This window comes from Candidozyma auris, chromosome 2 (assembly GCF_003013715.1).
Source record: "Candidozyma auris chromosome 2, complete sequence".
NCBI lineage: Eukaryota > Fungi > Ascomycota > Pichiomycetes > Serinales > Metschnikowiaceae > Candidozyma > Candidozyma auris.
Window position 1 is genome coordinate 1,264,286 of NC_072813.1, and position 19,307 is coordinate 1,283,592.

Consider the following 19,307-nt stretch of genomic DNA (forward strand, 5'->3'; position numbering starts at 1 on the left):
GTGACATCACTCCGTGATCTCTTCACCTTGTCCATAGATACATTTGTGTCACCATCGCACATAACCCCTATTGCCAATTCATCATGTTTGGATGGTCTAGCTTCACTAAGTAATACCACTGGCGCTATGCTGCAATCCTCATAATGTGAGAGTGTATCGTCAGTCATGTGATCAAGACAGTCCAACAATCGAAGTCTTCTATAGAATTTTATCATAAGGAAACGTAGTACTATTCCTGTATCTCTTCTGATGCCGTGTGTTCTGAATCTGTGTACATCAATCAGGAGAGTGTTCTGATACTAAGATATAATACATCTGTGAGTAATATACGAACTCATCGTTGTGAGTATTATGTCGTACTGAACGGACTTTGTTGGGTGTAGGAGTGCGGGTGACAGTGGTGCAGAAAAAGGGATACGATTAAAAGAGGAGTAGTTACCCGAATTTTTCAATTGGAGGAAGATTTCGTCTTCCTCATCTTCTCCTTATCACATTCAGTCTATAAATATGAGATTGCTCCCTCATTTCATTCTTTAGGGGACTTTCTTTTTTTTTTCATCATATCACATTCTGTGATCTTCCACTTTTGTCTGTCATTTCATACTTCCATAGTTAGATAATGAGAAACTCTTGAGCCGAAGCCCACTTGAGTGGACATCTCATCTCCTCTTGGCAAATCCACTGAAACTGCGCTGACGCCCTCCAATGCTGTTCGTATCAATTACGCTCACGTGATGGCAGTACTTCGACAGGTTATGCGTTCTGAGCACAAGCTGTTTGCCTCAAAGAAGCTCGAGGGTCTGCACAACTATGACGCTTGGTTGACTGAATTTTTGGATTGGATTGATCAACAAGACCAGAGTATAAAAGATTTCGTGTCTAAGAAGTTTGGTTACGAGAAAACTCATGAATCCGTGAAATATTATTATGATACGCTTTTGACAGAAGAGCTGAAGAAATTAAAACGTCAGATCAATATCTCATTATGTACTCTTCTTAAGAATAGTCTTGATACTACAAAAGTTGATTCTTCATTTAATGATTATCACCACACTTTGGAGGATATTGAAATTGTCGGTGAGAAAGATCCAATCGCCAGAAAGTTAGCAGAGTTTAAATCTCATTATAAGTCTACCAGATATTTTGAAGATAAGAAACGTCACACGAAAATGTGGCCTACTACAACTGATTGGAAAATTGAATGGATGTCCACTATGTTTAACCCATTTAAGTATACGGATAATGCTTTAATTGATCTTTTTGAGTCTTTTAAAGATAAGAGTTTTGATAAAGACTTTGACAAAGGGGTTGAGCTAGAGTCACGTCCAGGTCGTAAGTCTCATATGGTTGCTGATGACTTACTTGCTCATTGCAAACGGAATCTTAATATTTCGGGTAAAGAACAGACGAAGACAAAGAATGTTCGGAAAATTAAACCTAAACATAGACAGTTTAGTCATTCGAGTCAGTCACATGACAAAGACAAGATTGAAATTGTTCTTAAGGTTAATGCTCATGATCACGAGGACGTGATGGTAGAACTTCAACAGACTTTAGAACTGCATCTAAGGACAGACTCAAACAACTTCAAGGGTATCTCACTCCCATTTGCGGAGAATCCACCCGAATCGTTCTACCAAGCGGAAGAACGTGATTCCTATGTCTCCACAACCCTCTGATAAGCTTGTTACAGCCCTACACCTGTCATATCCTTGGCCAAGGTGGATTTGAAGCTTTACCTGCAGGCGTATGAGCTCTGTGCCCTTTGAGGCAGATTATATACCTAATAGCCTTGCTCGGAGATTACCACCCAAAAACATGGCAGTGCTAGGGTAGGACCAAGGATATGCCTAGATCAGTTTATCTAAGTAACTTTTCCGACATCTGTATAGACAGATGAGTGTAGATTAATTTTAAGTCCATAATATCCACCCTTCATGGACGTGAGGAGAGAAACATACAATAAAAACATTATTTAAAGGATTGGGACGAGAGGTGTCTGATTAAAAGTCCCGCCGTTTTTTCTCTTCGTGAGTTTGTTGACACAGTTGCTGCAATTAGTGCCACATTGGTTTGAGACATGTACGGTTCAAGTGTGACAGATAAGTCTCCGCCGACATCGATGAATTTTGCAACCAAATGCTCAAACCAAGATTGAAGAAAAGTCAAGCTTCTCTTGGCTCTTTGTATTGCAATCACACCGTTTATGAATTCTCAATGTTGTGTAAGTGCATATGTTCCTTGGAATTCTGAAAGCTTTTGCAACCATTTTGAGGGCTTCGCGTGCACCGCTGGCCGTACTCTCATAGTTAAACGTCCTCTGGGCGCGAGCTTGCTCTTTCATTCCCCGTCCTGAGAACATGCTGGACAAGGGAACAAAATTGTAGCACAAAAACCCAGAGAAGGCATTAATGCAATGTCAAACTGTAAGAATTTAGAATCTTCTTATCACCTCTTTGCTCCTTGGATAATTCAATTTTACAATATGTTGTCTCCTCCTCATGGTCGTGCGCGTCTCATAAAAGACATCAACGTTTTTCCCATCTCCAACCAACCGATTTACATCTTCACCTTCAGCAAAAAATGAGTGATAGCGAAGACGTGGCGCTCTCAGAGCTCTCATCGAGAAATGGAATTAAAAAGGAAGATGAAGAGATGCCATTGGCTCAGTTGAACGGGAATGGGAATGCCAAACTGCGTAAGCGGAAGCACTCAGAAAAGAGTAAAGACGATCACAAAGACAAGAAGAGGAAAAAGGAAAAGAAGCTGTCGAAGGAAAAAGTCAACAACAAGGTGAAGGACGAATCAATATCTGCTCCCGTGACGCCAAAGAAGACGCCCAAAATTTCCAAGACACCTGTGTCTGCTACCTCATCTCCCGCACCCAAGAAGGAAGACTCTGTAGAGACAGACGAAGGGTACAAGTGGTGGGAGGATGAGAACTTTGGCGAGGGTGACGAGAGATGGCAGACTCTTGAGCACAACGGTGTTCTATTTCCGCCTCCTTACGAGCCTCTACCCAGCTACGTGAAGTTATACTACGAAGGAAAGCCAGTCGACTTGCCTCCACTTGCGGAGGAAGTGGCAGGATATTTTGCCGCTATGATCGAAACTGACCATGCTAAGAATCCAGTGTTCCAACAGAACTTCTTCAACGATTTCCTTCAGGTTTTGAAAGAAGGCGGTGGGTACAATGTAGACATCAAAGAGTTCAGCAAATGCGACTTCTCAAAGATGGCTGCGTTTTTCGAGAAACAACGAGAGGAGAAGAAGAGCATGAGCAAAGCTGAAAAACAACGAATCAAGGAAGAGAAGGAGAAACTAGAAGAGCCATTCAAGACTTGTCTCATGGATGGACGTAGAGAGAACGTTGGTAACTTCAGAGTTGAGCCTCCTGGCCTCTTCCGTGGTCGTGGTGCACACCCAAAGACAGGTAAATTCAAAAGGAGAGTTTTTCCTGAAGACATCACGCTCAATTTGGGAGAAGGTGCACCAATCCCCCCTCCCCCAGAGGGCCACCAATGGGGTGGCATCAGACACGATAAAACAGTGGTGTGGTTGGCCATGTGGCGTGAAAACATTTCAGACACTTTTAAGTACGTTAAGTTGGCTGCAAACTCCTCCATCAAAGGTATCTCCGATATGAAAAAGTTCGAAACTGCCAGGAAGCTCAAGGATCACATTGAGAGAATCAGAGCTGACTACCAAAAGATGTTGAAGGATCAGTTTATGCAAAATAGACAGATTGCAACAGCAACCTACTTGATTGATATTTTTGCGCTAAGAGCAGGCGGAGAAAAAGGTGAAGACGAAGCCGACACTGTCGGTTGTTGTTCACTCAGGTACGAGCATGTCACACTCAAACCACCTAACAAGGTGATTTTTGATTTCCTTGGTAAAGACTCCATCAGATTTTACCAGGAAGTGGAAGTGGATCGTCAGGTCTTCAAGAATTTGCGAATTTTTAAGAAGGAGCCTAAGGGTCCCGGCGACGATTTGTTCGATCGTATCACACCAACTATATTGAACAAGCACTTGCAGAACTACATGAAGGGTCTTACCGCCAAGGTGTTCCGTACATATAATGCCTCGAAAACCATGCAAGATCAAATGGACTTGATCTCAAACGAAGGTACAGTGGCTGAAAAAGTCGTTAAATACAATGCGGCAAACAGAACCGTGGCTATCTTGTGTAATCACCAGCGTACGGTAAGCAAGAACCACGAACAAGCAGTGAAGCGCATCAACGACAAGATCAGGGAGCTAGAGTGGCAGAAAATTAGACTCAAGAAGATGATCTTGGATATTGATGAGACTGAAAAGAAAGATAATCCCAAATATTTCGAGGAGCTTGACGATCTAACGAACGATGAGATGAATGTCATAGTTGAGCGTGTCATCGAAAGACAAAAAGACCAGGCTGAAAAGAAGTGGAACAGAGACAACGAAAAGCGCAAGATGGAGAAGGAGGAATTGCTCACCAAAGCGGACTTGCAGGAAAAGCTTGATAAGATTGAGGAGACCAGGAAGGATTACCTAGAAGAGATCAAGACTGGCGTTGTGAGAGCCACCAAGGGCTCTTCAGTCTCATCGTTGAAGAGCAAAGTTGAGACAGTGGAGAACAGAATTGTGAATACTAGCTACCAGCTCAAAGACAAAGAGGACAACTCAGAGGTCTCTTTGGGTACTTCGAAGATGAACTATATTGACCCACGTTTGACCGTGGTATTTGCGAAGAAGTTTAATGTTCCAATTGAGAAGCTTTTCACGAAAACACTCCGAGACAAGTTTAACTGGGCCATTGAGTCCACCGACGAGAATTGGCGGTTCTAAGTACTACGTTGCTCGAAAAAGTTGGCAAGGGAACGCCACACTAATGCGGTTCACCGCCCAATCTATGGACACAAGATGGGAGCGCTTAATTGCACCTTCAGTGTTTGCACCCGCGAAGTGAGTCGCGGTTGCTCTAACGAGGATGTTAATAACAGTAATCTCGCGCAGAGACGCATTCTGTGCATATAGAACACACAAGGGGGAATACCCTAAAGACTAGGGAAAAGTTAAGCAACATCTCATTTTACACAAAGAACGTTTTAAGGCAGGAAAAACAAAACGCTCATGATTAGAGAATACAGAAGTACATCATATACCACTTTGATTCTAAATCCAACTCATTGATTCTCCCCTAACACAAAATTGGAATTACGAAAGGAACCTGCCAAAGTCGCGCTTTACCAAAATACCGCGTACCAGCCTTGCGTCTGTGTATGGTTGCAAACCGGGCCAGTTATCTAGTGGCCCGAAGCGATGCCGACTCATAAATTGCTCCACTGTTCTTTTCCAACTACTCTTCCTTGAAGCACTAGCCCTCTTCAATCTCCATGAGACTCTCCATACTTCTTCTATTGGCGTCTCTTGTATCGGCAGGTCCGCTTCCCCAAAAGACTGGGGTAATACATCGTCATCATATCCACCAAAGGGACGACATGCCAGCGGTCGATACGGCAAAGGAAGATACAAAGACAACAGAAACGGGGAAAACCACGGAGACGGGAAAGGCAACTGAAACGAAAGAAACAGACAAGACAGACAAGACAGACAAGACAGACAAGACAACGGAGACGAAGAAGTCTGACACGAAAACTTCTGAGTCAAAGACAACGGAGTCCAATAGCAAAGACTCGTCATCTGGCCTGATGCCCTCAATGACACTGATGCCCCTGATGTCCCTGGCTCTGTCCCTGTCGCTGTCACTGACTACCCTGTACAGTTATTCTATAACCGTTCCACCTTCCGTCAAGACAGACGGTTATAGCGCCAACCCGTTTGTACACAAGTCGCTGAAACCTGCCAATCTAGTGTTTATTATAGTTGGCGGAGTATTGGGGCTCATACTTTTGCTACTAGTTGTCTTTTGGCTTGCTTTCTGGCTCGTAAGCAGAAGAAGAGCCAGGAAAGATCGTGAAGTCTACCTCTCGAACAGCTATCCAAGGGGACTCTTCCTGCTGAGTCTGTCAAGCCTTCTTCTAGGCGACGGGGCGCTGTCAGTTGGCGAAAAATCTAGTTCCGGCTGGGGGTCCAATTCTTCTGTGCTCATGTTGCACCGCCAGGCACTGTCGGTCACTTTGGACAGGCAAGTGCCCTCGCAAGGAAGAAGCTACAGAGAGATGCTGGGGGTAGAAAGCAACAGAAGAAATTCCATGTACATTTCCCCCGTGCTAGAGATGATGCACGGGAAAAGTCGACTGCAAATGGATTTGATGCGTCCAGAGCTGCTCTACGGGCTCGATCTGCCGTACTATGACTCGCCAGTAGAGTCTCCGATCGGGAACATCTCACAGGATGCCATCAACACTCAACCGATAGAGAGCAAAGAAAAGAAGACGCTGAGACCACCATCCCAGTTGCTAGACGATCTCCTTGGGGATTCTCTAGACCTTACTGTGGATCCAGATACGAGGACGGAGAAGAACTAGGATTAGACAACTGGCATTGATTGAAGTAAGCGAACGAGCATAAGGCCTCAAGGCACACCGAATAGACAACTTGTACTATAGACGCAATAAATCAGGAAGACTAATAATTTAATGAGACGTATGTTGCTCACTCTATTGGAGAGCAAATGTCGAAGTGGGCATATTCTCACCACCTTGTCAACCTTTGTCTTCAATTTGATTCAAACCAGTGATTGAAATTCACGGATCAAAACGGGTCTAAAAGCTCCCTAAAGGAGGGAGTTCGGTTTCGCCAGCCTCATTCCAAAATTCTCCAACAGTGATATAGTAGCTGGAGCTTTCCGACTTCGAGAAGGTGCACTAATTTTGTGGATTCTCACAATAGGCTTCAGACTTACGAACTAAAACTGATTAGGATCGATAGAAACCCAGCATTAACACATTAATAGTGAGCATATGAGGCATCTTTGTGTCGATTCTCGAAGTATTTGATGGGCAGGAAGGAGCAGTTTCTGATGGCTGCGAACTCACCACTTTACTAAAGTGGGAAGCGCCGTCGTTCCTATTGTTTGCACGTTGATTGATGACATTACTGGTTGTCAAAATTCACTTCAACAAAAGTCAAGATAAAGAAAAATAAAAAAACCTACCCCAATGATGCAACTATCATATTTCATACACCCTGAGACCGCCAGTAGGCTGTGGGAGGAGCTCCACCGAGGTCGCAAATGGCAGCACAAGCATGCGCTTAGTCACGCAGCCAACGGAATGAAAAGACATCCTGTTTATGAAAATGCACCATCTCAGAATTAAAATCTTAAATCTGAATCGCTGCCAATCTTTAATCAAAGCATACATTTCAATGTAAGGGTCCTTGCTCCCTTGTGTTTCCGTAGCCACATCCCGGTTCGCAGCCACGGGCCGAGTGGTGGATATATCTTGAGCACAACACGACCTCCCTCCCCCAGAGTTCCCCAGATACTCATTTCAATACTTCGCTCACCAATCGACTTACTAGTATCCTCGTTTACCATGTTGAGATCCAGAGTTGCCTTGAGGACTTTGCACACGTCCGTGAGAAGACTTGCTAAAAACGACCCTTCAACCATCGACTCGTACAGATTGCCTTCGCAGACGTCTATCAACGAGTGGGAGTTCAAGTATGACTTTATCCCCAAAGTTGCTCAGCCAAAGATCCCTCCCGTGTCGCCCGAGGCCGTGAAGCAGGACATTGCTCAGACCAAGAAACAACAGGTAGAGCATGAGTTGTTCGCCAAGGAGCTGAACTCTTCGATAAAGGTGGAGGCCAATGATGCTGCTGTGGTGCATGGCGGTGAATCCGTTTCTACTGAGCCAGTCAACCTTCGTGACTCGGGTTCAAACCCAGTGGATATCAGCAATAAAGATGCTAGTGGTACGAAGCCGAAAAAGACTGCCAACACAGAGAAATACGTGCAGAGCTCGACAAACCCTGACATCAACAAGCCGGACGTTGTGAACTTGGGCGACAGCCAAGTCGACCACAAGGTGAGCCCCGTGAAGAACCAGGAAAGGGTGGAGGACGATATCGAGCACGGCCAATCCAAGCCTGGGTCTGACTCGACCGTCAATCCTACAACTCTCCTTGCTGTATTGGGCTTGGGTGGTGTTGCCGGCTACTTCGCCTTCGGCCTGGGCCCCAAGAAGGAGACCAAGAAATAAGAAATACCGAACACTTAGTTTACTTGCACCTACACTCAATTCATAGATAAATGCATCAATGCGATATATATATATACAATTCAGGGCACATGTGAGTCCATCTAGTAGTGACGAGAGGCCTCCTGGCATGCTCTTAATTGCTGCAAGTAGAAATCACAAACTTGCATGTTGCCATTGTGCTCTTCCAAACATTTAGTAAAGGTTCTAGCGTCAGCGTCACACGATTTGCCTTGTTCCTGGTTGTTGAACTGCTGCTGCTGAGCAGCCACCTGCTGCTGGGGAGCCTCAGCTGGAGCAGAAGAACCACCGAACATCGAGGTGATACCTGCACCCAAAGTGTGACCAATGGTGGAACCAACAGCTACACCGGCAGCGGTAGAAGCCATCTGGCCAAAGAGACCTGGGCTTTGAGACTGCTGGGTCTGGGGGTGGGAGATGGAGGTTGGATGGGATGCTGGAGCACTTGGAGCTGCCATGGTGTGAGCAGATCTGGTCTGCGATGGTCTAGCTGGAGCGGATCTTCTTTGTCTAGGCATTTCAATAAATAGGTGTTAAAGTTGGTGAAGTTATGGAAAGGCGAAAGCGATGTGTTATATACTGTTTTTTAGTGGCGGATCCGCGTGCGACAATGTCGTACACCTTGAGTGGAGAAGCTTCGAGAAACACGAAATACCGAGGGCTACAAAGGGTTAAAAACAGAACTGTAATAAGGATTATTGGAGCATAGAAGAGCCGAGTAGTCACAAATGAAGAGAGATAGATACCCAAGGATTGTGTATGAGTAGGTGTTTGGAAGAGATGGTGGATCTCACAGAAAAAGTCGCAGACTGCACATTACACTCGGTGAGACACAGACTAGTCAGTCGCCTCAGTAAGACTGATCGCCTCAGAGTAAGATGGAAAGAATCGTCCTCCTTATAACTGCTTAACTACCAATCTCTGCATGAGCAAAGTTCTCATAGGAACTACAGTATCTCACTTCAAATCATCATCTTTAATAAATAAGTGCAAGTGATTTTAGTTTTTACTTGTAATGGATGAGCACGTTTTGCAGCCACTCATTGTAATTCCGCAAAAGCCGTGATCAAAACTTGTCGAACTGTGAAAAGTTGATTACCATTGTATGAATTATGATTCAGCACCCATGCAAAGGGAGCAACCGTAATTGAGATTTTCGTGGTTTTGTAAATCCATCTATGTCCAGCTTCCTGCGATAAATTTCGAGTAACACCTCTATTAGGTCTCACTGATCCAAATGTGGAGAGGAAATGGGGTTGCAAAAAACCACAGTTTGTCTTTTTGATCATACAAAATGGCAATGTTCATTTTATTTTTCTTTCGGCATCAACGTCAAAAGAAAGCTGAGTCATGGAGCAAGTGCTTGTAGAAGACATGGGGCCAACAACTGGGAAGCTCCGTAGGCAAAAAACGGATATAAAAGCTGGCAGGATGAGGGTCTTTGGCGAAGCAGCCCAAAGATAGAAGACAAAAATAAGCGACCAAAAGTGTCACAGAGGGTGTATGGCATTGCATACGGAGGATACAATTAGTCTCGATTCTCTAAAGCAATCTGAGGACAGAAGAATTGGTAATTGGGGCACCTGGACATTTTCAGTTCCTCACAGAGTTCTAGAGTTACACAATGAGTAACAGAAATCAAGGCAGAAAGGATTTCAAGAAGCTTTGCGCCCTCATTCTCTTAGATTTACTCTAGTGGGCGCTCCCTCATGCGGCGAGCCTTTCGCAGCCAAATTGATCCACTTACTGGCACCCATACAGAACAACAGATTGCAAGCAAATGTTCAGACGAAACAAATTTCGCCAACTTTATTATCAATACCTCTTCTTCGATACTTTCATCGCGATTCAAATCCTCAACCTTATGGCGTCACTCGTTTTCTGACTGCTCGCTGCATGGGCGATTGCATTTTCCGTGGCCGAAAGCGCTCTTTCCGACTCGGCGCCTACTCTGTTGCTGCTCTTCAGGCGCGATACCTGCTTGATAACGCTAGCTAGGGGGAGCCCCAGAGGAACATAGATAAACAGTGAATTCACTTGGGAAAACCACTTACAGTATTAGCAACATTTTCAATTAGTGGACTTGAGAAAGTTTTACTTTTCCAGCTCAATTGCATCTGCGTATCGATTCACGCCTCAGCCTGACCGACTGTACAAATACCGTTGAGTCGTGCCTCGCGTTATCAGATCTGAGACTTCACATACCAAACACTTTTCACATTCCACCTACAGAGATAGCACCCCTACATATTCACTTCCAAAGCACTTGTTGATGATCGCCTCGATCACTCCAGTCACTTCCAGGACGCTATGGTGCCGTCTCTCGACAAGGCCCATTCTATCGTTTGTTCGCTTCGCTTCACTGGTGGCTGATGACCGCAACTACTACCAAATCCTCGAGCTTCCTCGAAATGCATCCATCAAGGATATCAAGGCTCAGTTCAGAAAACTCTCGAAAAAGTACCATCCAGATTTGAATTCTCATTTGTCTGACGAGGAAAAGGAGCTAAACAACAAGAAGTACGTGCAAATGCTGCTGGCGTACGATACTTTGAAAGACGTGAAGGCGAAACGAGAGTACGACGCTAAACTTGGATTTGAAAGCCGCAAACAAGGAAGCTCACATAATCCGAATCATTCAGATTGGGAGAACAAATATTACGGCGAAGCAAAATATTACACCAGGGCGAAGGCTTCGGGGTCCTACTTCTCCAGAGGGTACAGCAACAGGAGACACAGGGTGCACAATTTCTATGATGGCTCAGGCGCTGAAAATACCAATAGTCACTTTTCTGGAATCCACAGAAACTACGGGGATCGATACAGCGTGCCTCATTTTGATTACAACACGCATTTGGCCAAACACTTGAAGTTTGAGCAAAGAATTCTCGGTAAACAATTGACGCCAGAGGACAGAGATGTAATAATTGGACAGCTACGAAAAGAAGGGAATGGTGTTGACGTGAGTGAGGAGCTCATAACGAAACATCTCATGCGACATGCTCACGGCAATTACCAAGCAAACACAGCGTCTTCATCTTCAGCAGCAGCGCTGAATCCATACATGTATCAAGGACCGCAACATGGCGGATACCATGACGACCTGATGAGTCTAGGCATGACGACGGCGTTAGTGCTCGGAGGTCTTGGCTCAATCTACCTTATATATTACCCAACAACGTGAGTTTCGTGACTCGGTATATTTATTTGAAAGAGATCGTACAGCAAGACAGCGGACTTGGGCCCACTGTCGTTGTATAAAATTATAATGCAGTTTATGGAGGGATTTTATGCGGGGAGAAAGCTTTGCTTGGTGGAGGCTTTTTGTAGTTTTAGCGGTCAACCTCACCGAACACCAAGTCCATGGTACCAATGATGGCAACTGCGTCAGCCAACAAGTTACCTCTCGAAATGTGGTCAAATGCACCCAAGTGAGCGAAACCTGGCGCTCTGATCTTACATCTGTATGGTCTTTCCGTACCGTCGGAAACAACATACACACCCATTTCACCTTTAGGAGCCTCAATGGCGGTGTACGTCTCACCTGGAGGAACAGCGTAGCCCTTAGTGAACAATAAGAAGTGGTGGATCAAGGCCTCCATATCCTCTTTCATCAAATCTCTTGGTGGTGGCGAGATTTTGTAGTCTTCCACCTTAACAGGGCCCTCGGGCATGTCGTTGCAGCACTGCTCAATGATTCTCAAACTTTGTCTGAATTCAGCCATTCTGATCAAGTAACGATCGAAACAATCACCATTCATACCGACAGGCACGTCGAAGTCGACCAAATCGTATGCGTCGTATGGCTGAGACTTTCTCACGTCAAATGGAATACCGGAACCTCTAAGCATAGGACCAGAGCAGGAATAGTTCAAGGCATCCTCGGCAGTGACAACACCAACGTCCTTGGTTCTGGCGTGCCAAATACGGTTATCGGTGACTAACTCCTCCACTTCATCAACTCTGTCACCGAACTGAGTTGCCCACATGTGGATGTCATCCAACAAACCAGCTGGCAAGTCCTGAGAAACACCACCGGGTCTCACGTAGGCAGCATGCAATCTGGCACCGGACACTCTTTCATAGAATTCCATCAACTTTTCTCTTTCTTCAAAGCCCCACAAGAAGGGAGTCAAACCACCGACATCCATAATATGCGATAACACAGACATACAGTGATTCAAGATTCTAGTAATTTCACCAAATAAGGTACGAATATACTTGGCTCTCAAAGGTACTTCGACATTCAACAACTTTTCCACCGCTAAAGAGAACACCAACTCGTTGGTCATCATCGACACATAGTCCAAACGATCAAAATATGGCAAAGCTTGCATGTACGTCTTAGACTCTATCAACTTCTCTGTACCTCTGTGAAGCAAACCGACATGAGGGTCAGCTCTCACGATTTCTTCACCGTGCAACTCCAAAATCAATCTCAACACACCGTGAGCGGCTGGGTGTTGAGGACCGAAGTTGATGGTGAAATGTCTGATTTTGGTATTTTGTTTCTCAACTTTCAAAGGATCATCGTCTCTTCCCCAAGTCATATCAACTTCGTCCATGGCTTCTGTGAACGTTGTCTTTTCAAAGATATTACCTTCGGGAGTGACTCGTTGAGCAGACTTACCCAAAGCATTTGTGAAAGGTTTAACAGGCTCTTCGGAGGCTCCTGCTCTCAATGGAGACATGCTGGAGAACAACCTCGATGCATTAGCCACTTTCAAGCTCCTGCTAGCGACCCGGGCCAAAGTAGGAATTGGAAGCATTCTCTGGAGGTTTGATGGGGAGGTTCAAGCTTTAGTTGTACGTTTTTTTGGAGCTTGATCTTTTCGTGCGGTAAAAACTCTTAGAAAAAGCAGAATCTTCATTGGATAGAGTACATCCGTGCATCAGGCAATGTATGGGGGAGGCTCTTGAAAATGAATAGAAGCAAAATAACAAAGAGGATACTAGGTGGCGTATTTGAATTGTAAGACTGAGTTTTAACTATCTTGATGAGGTTGTTCCGATGCTTTACTTTGCTTTGACTCTTTGCCTGGAACGATTGAGGGATCTTGAGAGCGCGATAAATGGTTGCAAATTAGGCAAGGGAGCGAAATAAGTGATATACTGAAAAAGACGAACCATTTTTGTCTCAACTCTTTTTCGATGAAGACTCTTTTGCCAATAGTAGTCATTGAGAATTGTTATGTTGTAGGGGCCATCGAACTTCATGAACCCAACAATCTTCCTTATTTTGACTGTCGCAATGGACTATTTGACCCATCCACCTCCCTCGTGTTTGTTCGTCCAAACATTCTATTTTCTTTTATTTTATTTGTTGTTTGCTTCATTTTACTTAATATGACTTTATTTTCATTTTTATAATTTTATTCCCTCAAGCTGATCAAAGAACTCTTTAATTTAATTCTATCTTGATAGGCGTGTCGGCTGCAAAGTCTGGATCTTAGGTACGTAATACTACTACCACTCAACTTACTCACTGAGAAAAGCAAGCTGTATCATGATTTCACCAGTCTAAACTCGATTCAGAAATTTAATCTCTTAAAAAAGTGCTTTCTGAGCTGAAAACTTTATATCCTGTGACATCTGCTGGACTGATAAATAAATATATGGAAGGTATTGTGAAAAAACGTCAATGGCAAGTCACGTGTTTTATACATCTCAATCTCCCCAACATGAATTACTCTAGAGCGGTAGTGCATAGTAACAGATGCGGTGGCTCAATGGCAGAGCTTTTGATTCCAAATCAAAGGGTTGCAGGTTCGATTCCTGTCCGTGTCAACTTCTTTTTTGGAATTAACCCCAAGTCTTCTCCCCGTTGCCTCAGACTTTTCCTATTTTTGTAACTGTTTCCTCTAAACAATGGCAAAGAAAAAGGCTCCGCTGCCTGCTCCTGAAGTAAAAGGGAAAAAGGGCCAGGCAATGAAGGGTGCAGAGCCTTCAGTTGGAAAAGGGAAGAAGTCAAAGAGCAGCACACCTGAAGTTGCAAATGGAGAACCTCAGAAGCCTCAACGTGGATTGGCCATTGGTGATAACTTTGGATGGACAGGAAAGCTTCCGGCTACCCTTTTGTACGAGTTTTGCCAGAAGCAGAAGTGGAACAAAGTCATCTTCGACATGAAGAAGACACCAAAGGGTTTCATTGGAATTGCAGATCTCAGCTGGGAGAACCCCAAGACTAAAGAGGTGATTCATGTGAAGATGATGCCTGATACACAACTCCTTTCTCCCAGAGAAACTACCAATGAGGCCAGACATTTCGCAGCCACTTATGCTATGCATCGCCTTAACTACGTAAAAAATCTACGGATGGTCTTGCCCACCATTTTTAGAGATTTTTGGTCGGACTTAGAGAATCATAGACAGGAGTTGCTCAAAAAAAGTAAGACCGAACACGACAAAATCTATAATGCCAATCCATTTCAAGTGTACTTGGAAGAGAAGGCCGCCAACGAGAAGAAAGCCAAGGAAAGAGAAGCGAAGGCTAATAATGATGCCAAGATCAATGCACCCAAGACAAGTATATCCATTGGAACTCAGCCCCAGAAAAAGACCGTGCGAGCTAAACAGGATGTCAATAAGATTGTCAAACCACGCACGCCTACCGTCCAGCCTACATTCAGCAAAAAAGCATGGGAGACCGCACCATTCGTTGACTTCCCCGTTGATATCAGAACTTCTATCGAAAGACAAATTAAAGATCATATTACATGGATACAGGAGGAGGAAGAAGCGTCTTTCGATGAGCAAAGTAGACAACAATGGAGATCCGACCTCATTGCGCTCGAATTCAGGGAGAGCCATGTTGATGAGGCTCTTACACATACACATTCATTCACAGATGCTTTGGAATGGCTTCTATTCCACATTCCAGACGACGATCTACCCGTATTTTTCGCCAAAAGAGAGGAAGATACCGGTGTCTCACTTAAAATTTCCAAGGATATTCAGACAGAGTATCTTCTTCAAAGGCTCGCGCATTCTGGTTGTGACAAGGATGATATAATCGAGGCATTGAGAGAGAATGATGGCAAGGAGGTCGAGACAGCTATCAAGTTGTGCTACAACACAATCGATTATGTGCCTGAAAGAAACCCTAAGCCTGATTCTAAGAACATGTGGGTGGAGGAGATAGAGAGTATACAAATGATTGGCTCAAACAACGTTGAGTTCATTGATGATGAAAAAAGAATTGTGACAGCTAGTCTCAATGTGGAGGGCCTTGAGAACGACATTCTTCTGGTCAAACTTTTCATGCCTGAAGCATATCCTGATGTTCTACCTGGCGTCCAGATAGTGATCAACAATCTGTCTCACAAACTAGCGAACTATATCAAGTTGGCAATTATTCGCCGACTTTTGAATCATGTTCTTGAATGTAATTTGCTTGGCGAATGTTACATTTATTTCATGATTGAGTGGCTCGAGTCAAACATTGGTGAAATTATAAAAAACCCAGGACCTTTGAGCAGTAACTCACAAGCAATTTCTCCGAAAAACAAAACCTCGAAAAACAAAATTTTGAAAAAGAGCTCCTCTCGGGAAAGAGGTGCTTTGACAGACGAGGACATAGAGCAACTCAAGAAAGAGTTTGCGGAGAGAAACAACTCGATTCGATTTAAGAAGTCTGTCGAGGAGAGGGCTAAGCTCCCTGCTTGGAATAAGAGGGAGAAGCTCGTCAGTATCATAAACTCCAACAAAGTCACTTTAGTGACTGGTGAAACTGGTTCGGGTAAGAGTACACAGATTGTGCAGTTCATCATGGACGATTTGAATGCTAAAGGTGATTTCAGCAGTACAATTATATGTACTCAGCCTCGAAGAATCTCCACAATTGGACTTGCGGATCGTATCTCTGAAGAACGTATCCTGAATGTTGGCAAGGAAGTGGGGTACATCATTCGTGGTGAGAACAAGACCTGTAAAGCGACAAGACTTCTGTTCGTGACCACAGGTGTCTTACTAAGGATGCTTCAGTCTTTATTATCGAATGACAAGTCGGCAGATGTTTCGATGTTCGATAGACTTCAGTATATTTTCATTGATGAGGTGCATGAAAGATCCGTTGATAGCGACTTTCTTCTCATCATTCTCAAAAAGATCATGGATAGATTTCCCACGTTGAAGATTGTGCTCATGTCTGCAACTATTAACACCGAAGCATTCATGAAGTTCTTCCCAACTCAGGTGAATCACATTCACATTGAAGGAAGAACATTTCCCATCGAAGATCAGTACTTAGACACTATTCTCCATGATTTGGATTATAGTTTCACCAATTACAATGGCGAGGTGATCAAGCCAAAAGCAGACTCACACTACTTCAAAACTGGTACAGCAAACTACGATCTCGTTGCCAAACTTTGCCTTTTGGTTGATGAAAGAGTACGGGTGGAGGGAAACTCAGGCTCCATTTTGATATTCTTACCCGGTGTCATGGAGATTAACAAATGTATACAAAAGATTGAATCAGAATATGATGGACAGGGTATCGCTTGTTGGTGTTTACCTCTCCATTCTACTCTCTCATCAAAAGATCAAACCAGGGTTTTTAAGAAGCCTCCTGCTGGCACGAGAAAGATTGTGGTTTCGACAAACATTGCTGAGACGTCAATCACCATTCCTGATTGTGTAGTGGTTATTGATAGTGGACGTTCAAAAAGCGTGTTTTTTGACCCCCAAGCTAACGTTACTAAACTTGTTGAAAGCTGGTGTTCTCGAGCGGAGATGTCACAAAGAAGAGGTCGTTCCGGACGTATACAGAATGGTACATGCTACCACTTGTATACAAAAGAAACCTTTGATCTGGTGACGGCTCAGCCTATACCAGAAATAAAAAGAGTGAGACTAGACAACTTGTACTTGATTGTGAAAGCAATGGGCATAAAGAAGGTCGATGAATTCTTGAGTGATGGACTTGATCCTCCTGATATGCTGACAATTAAAAAGACCAAAGCAATGCTTGAGGAATTGGGTGCATTGGATACCTCAGGTGCCAATGAAACATTGACTCACTTGGGTAGGTATCTCTCATTCATTCCCACCGATCTTCAACTGGGAAAGCTTTTGATTTTGGGATGTATATTTTCTTGCGTGGAAATTTGTCTCACACTCGCAGCAATAAGCTCAACTGGCAGCCCCTTCCTAAACAACTTTGAGAAAAGTGATGATATTCGTCTGGTAAAAGCAAGAATTGGCAAACAACAAGGCGACTACGTTGCATCAGCCTTGGCATACCATGAGTACGCTTTGCTTGATAGCAAAGAAAAGAGGAAGTACATTGCTGCCAATCACTTATCATACTTAAAATTGCAAGAAATTCAGTCTACTAGAACTCAGTATGTCCTGATTTTGAAAGAAATTGGTTTCCTTCCTTTCAAGTACCACAAAGATAAACTAGAAGGGAAGGTATTGAACAAGAATAATGATAACTTTGACATAGTTAGGGCTATTATCACAGGCTCTTTCACACCACAACTCGCAAGAGTCCAACTCCCTGATGCTAAATATGCCCAAACTTTGGGAGGGGCTGTTGAAATAGATCCAGATGCCAAGAAAACAAAATTCTGGATAAGAAACGAAAAGTACATCGAGGAAATCTTAGATAGCAAGGAATCGAAAGAATTGCCGGCGACGAGGGTATTTATTCATCCATCATCTATGTTGTTCTCAACTTCCCCAGCTGGCGCATCAATTCCAAATCTTGAGGACCTTACTTTGGAAGATGGATCTATAGACATGCAGAGGGCCCGAGAGCAATTTGACATGACTCCAGCAGCTGCTCTGTCTAGCAAGGGTCTTCATAAATCGCCGTTTGTGGTGTACAATTCGTCTAGCTTCACCTCAAAACACTTCCTTCGTGAAATCACGCCAACCAGTACAATCACAGCACTTCTTTTTGGCGGCGACATTTCATATGACTTAAGTGTTCTGGCGTCTGCAGCACGCAAGTGTCCAGGAATTGTTCTTGATCGCTGGCAACCGATCAGGACTTGGTGCAAAAATGGTGTGCTCATAAAGAGACTTAGACAACTTTTGGACAGAGTAATTGACAATAAACTCTCCAGTACGTTGTCAGAGATGTCAGAGGTTGCAGATGAGGCAGTGATTGACGTTGTTGTAAAGGTCTTGACTATTGAAACAAGACAAAGGTAGGGGTAAATCCCAGTTCCACATAAACATAATAGATGTAAATAGAATGATAGAGTAGCCAGATGTTGATTTTGCAAGGTCCAGAACGTTTAATGCACATGGTGAAACTACATTCACCTTCGATCACAGTATGCGGTAATTTTGCGACGATGGTTTGTAGTTTCTACTATTCGTACCCAGCAGCCAATGGAAATACAGAACCATTACTCCAGTCAGATCACCATTTTCGCATTACTCCGCTGCAAATGTGTTTTGCGAGGTTTTTGCTTGAGATTGCCTTCTTGCATGACCAGCACTATGGGGCACAAATAACGCAGTTGTCTGGCTCTTATCACGCTTTGATCGCTAAAACCTCGCAAGGTAGAATATATAAGAACCATTTATAACGAGACAAAAGAATAATTAAAAAAAAAATTCTGCAAAATCTAAAAACTTAGTTTTTATCAACAATGCCCGGCCCATCAGCTCAATGTACTTGCAAAGCTTGCACCTGCGCTAACTGCACTTGCAACGTCCACTCTTCTTGCAAGTGTTGCGTATAAGTAGTGATTCTTGCTCGTTGACAACTAGTTGAAGAAACAAGTCTGGTGATATTTATTTGATTTATTCTATAGTGAATTGATTGTGTTCTGATCAAATTTGTAGTCAAAGGCCGAAGATAATCTAAGAGGTTACACAATTAAAACCTTAATGAGCTTCGAGTATTGAAAAATCAAAATAATTGAATCATGTAAGACTGAAGCATTTTGGAAAGCAAGCATTGGTCTCTTGCTCCGTTCATATCAAGTCTCGGTTTTTGCAACCACCATGCGACTATTTTTTCTGGAATCTTTAGTCAGACTTCTGTGGAGCCTAATATCTTACAAGAAGAAGAAAAAATGAAGAATATAAAACAAACAAACACAGATAGAAAAACAGGAAGATATCTTATGCTGATATCTGTAACAACCGTACTCCAGTCTCCAGTCACGTGCG

At 43.7% G+C, this 19,307-nt stretch overlaps 8 protein-coding genes and 1 non-coding gene across 9 annotated transcripts; 7 read left to right on the plus strand and 2 right to left on the minus strand. All coding sequences in view use genetic code 12, as the record gives it.

Annotated features, from left to right (window-relative positions):
• Nucleotides 1-755: 755 nt before the first annotated feature.
• On the plus strand, nucleotides 756-1,679 carry CJI96_0002045 (uncharacterized protein; the record flags this gene model as incomplete). Its single annotated transcript, XM_029035484.2, has 1 exon — nucleotides 756-1,679. The coding sequence occupies one exon, from the start codon at nucleotides 756-758 to the stop codon at nucleotides 1,677-1,679; it is 924 nt and encodes a 307-aa protein (XP_028890726.2).
• Nucleotides 1,680-2,583: 904 nt separating this feature from the next.
• On the plus strand, nucleotides 2,584-4,833 carry TOP1 (DNA topoisomerase 1; the record flags this gene model as incomplete). The annotated part of the gene is made up of 1 exon (XM_029035483.2): nucleotides 2,584-4,833. One exon carries the CDS (start codon nucleotides 2,584-2,586, stop codon nucleotides 4,831-4,833), a length of 2,250 nt encoding a protein of 749 aa, XP_028890725.2.
• Nucleotides 4,834-5,381: 548 nt separating this feature from the next.
• CJI96_0002047 (pheromone-regulated protein) lies at nucleotides 5,382-6,476 on the plus strand (the record flags this gene model as incomplete). The annotated part of the gene is made up of 1 exon (XM_029035482.2): nucleotides 5,382-6,476. The coding sequence occupies one exon, from the start codon at nucleotides 5,382-5,384 to the stop codon at nucleotides 6,474-6,476; it is 1,095 nt and encodes a 364-aa protein (XP_028890724.2).
• Nucleotides 6,477-7,487: 1,011 nt separating this feature from the next.
• Nucleotides 7,488-8,156, plus strand: CJI96_0002048 (uncharacterized protein; the record flags this gene model as incomplete). Its single annotated transcript, XM_029035481.1, has 1 exon — nucleotides 7,488-8,156. The coding sequence occupies one exon, from the start codon at nucleotides 7,488-7,490 to the stop codon at nucleotides 8,154-8,156; it is 669 nt and encodes a 222-aa protein (XP_028890723.1).
• A 101-nt stretch (nucleotides 8,157-8,257) lies between these two features.
• On the minus strand, nucleotides 8,258-8,692 carry CJI96_0002049 (uncharacterized protein; the record flags this gene model as incomplete). The annotated part of the gene is made up of 1 exon (XM_029035480.2): nucleotides 8,258-8,692. One exon carries the CDS (start codon nucleotides 8,690-8,692, stop codon nucleotides 8,258-8,260), a length of 435 nt encoding a protein of 144 aa, XP_028890722.2.
• Nucleotides 8,693-10,446: 1,754 nt separating this feature from the next.
• On the plus strand, nucleotides 10,447-11,358 carry CJI96_0002050 (uncharacterized protein; the record flags this gene model as incomplete). The annotated part of the gene is made up of 1 exon (XM_029035479.2): nucleotides 10,447-11,358. The coding sequence occupies one exon, from the start codon at nucleotides 10,447-10,449 to the stop codon at nucleotides 11,356-11,358; it is 912 nt and encodes a 303-aa protein (XP_028890721.2).
• Nucleotides 11,359-11,506: 148 nt separating this feature from the next.
• Nucleotides 11,507-12,943, minus strand: NUC2 (Nuc2p; the record flags this gene model as incomplete). The annotated part of the gene is made up of 1 exon (XM_029035478.1): nucleotides 11,507-12,943. One exon carries the CDS (start codon nucleotides 12,941-12,943, stop codon nucleotides 11,507-11,509), a length of 1,437 nt encoding a protein of 478 aa, XP_028890720.1.
• Nucleotides 12,944-13,889: 946 nt separating this feature from the next.
• Nucleotides 13,890-13,961, plus strand: CJI96_0002052. Its single transcript has one exon. It is a non-coding gene; the product is annotated as a tRNA-Trp (tRNA).
• Nucleotides 13,962-14,042: 81 nt separating this feature from the next.
• CJI96_0002053 (putative helicase) lies at nucleotides 14,043-18,335 on the plus strand (the record flags this gene model as incomplete). The annotated part of the gene is made up of 1 exon (XM_029035477.2): nucleotides 14,043-18,335. The coding sequence occupies one exon, from the start codon at nucleotides 14,043-14,045 to the stop codon at nucleotides 18,333-18,335; it is 4,293 nt and encodes a 1,430-aa protein (XP_028890719.2).
• Nucleotides 18,336-19,307: the final 972 nt, after the last annotated feature.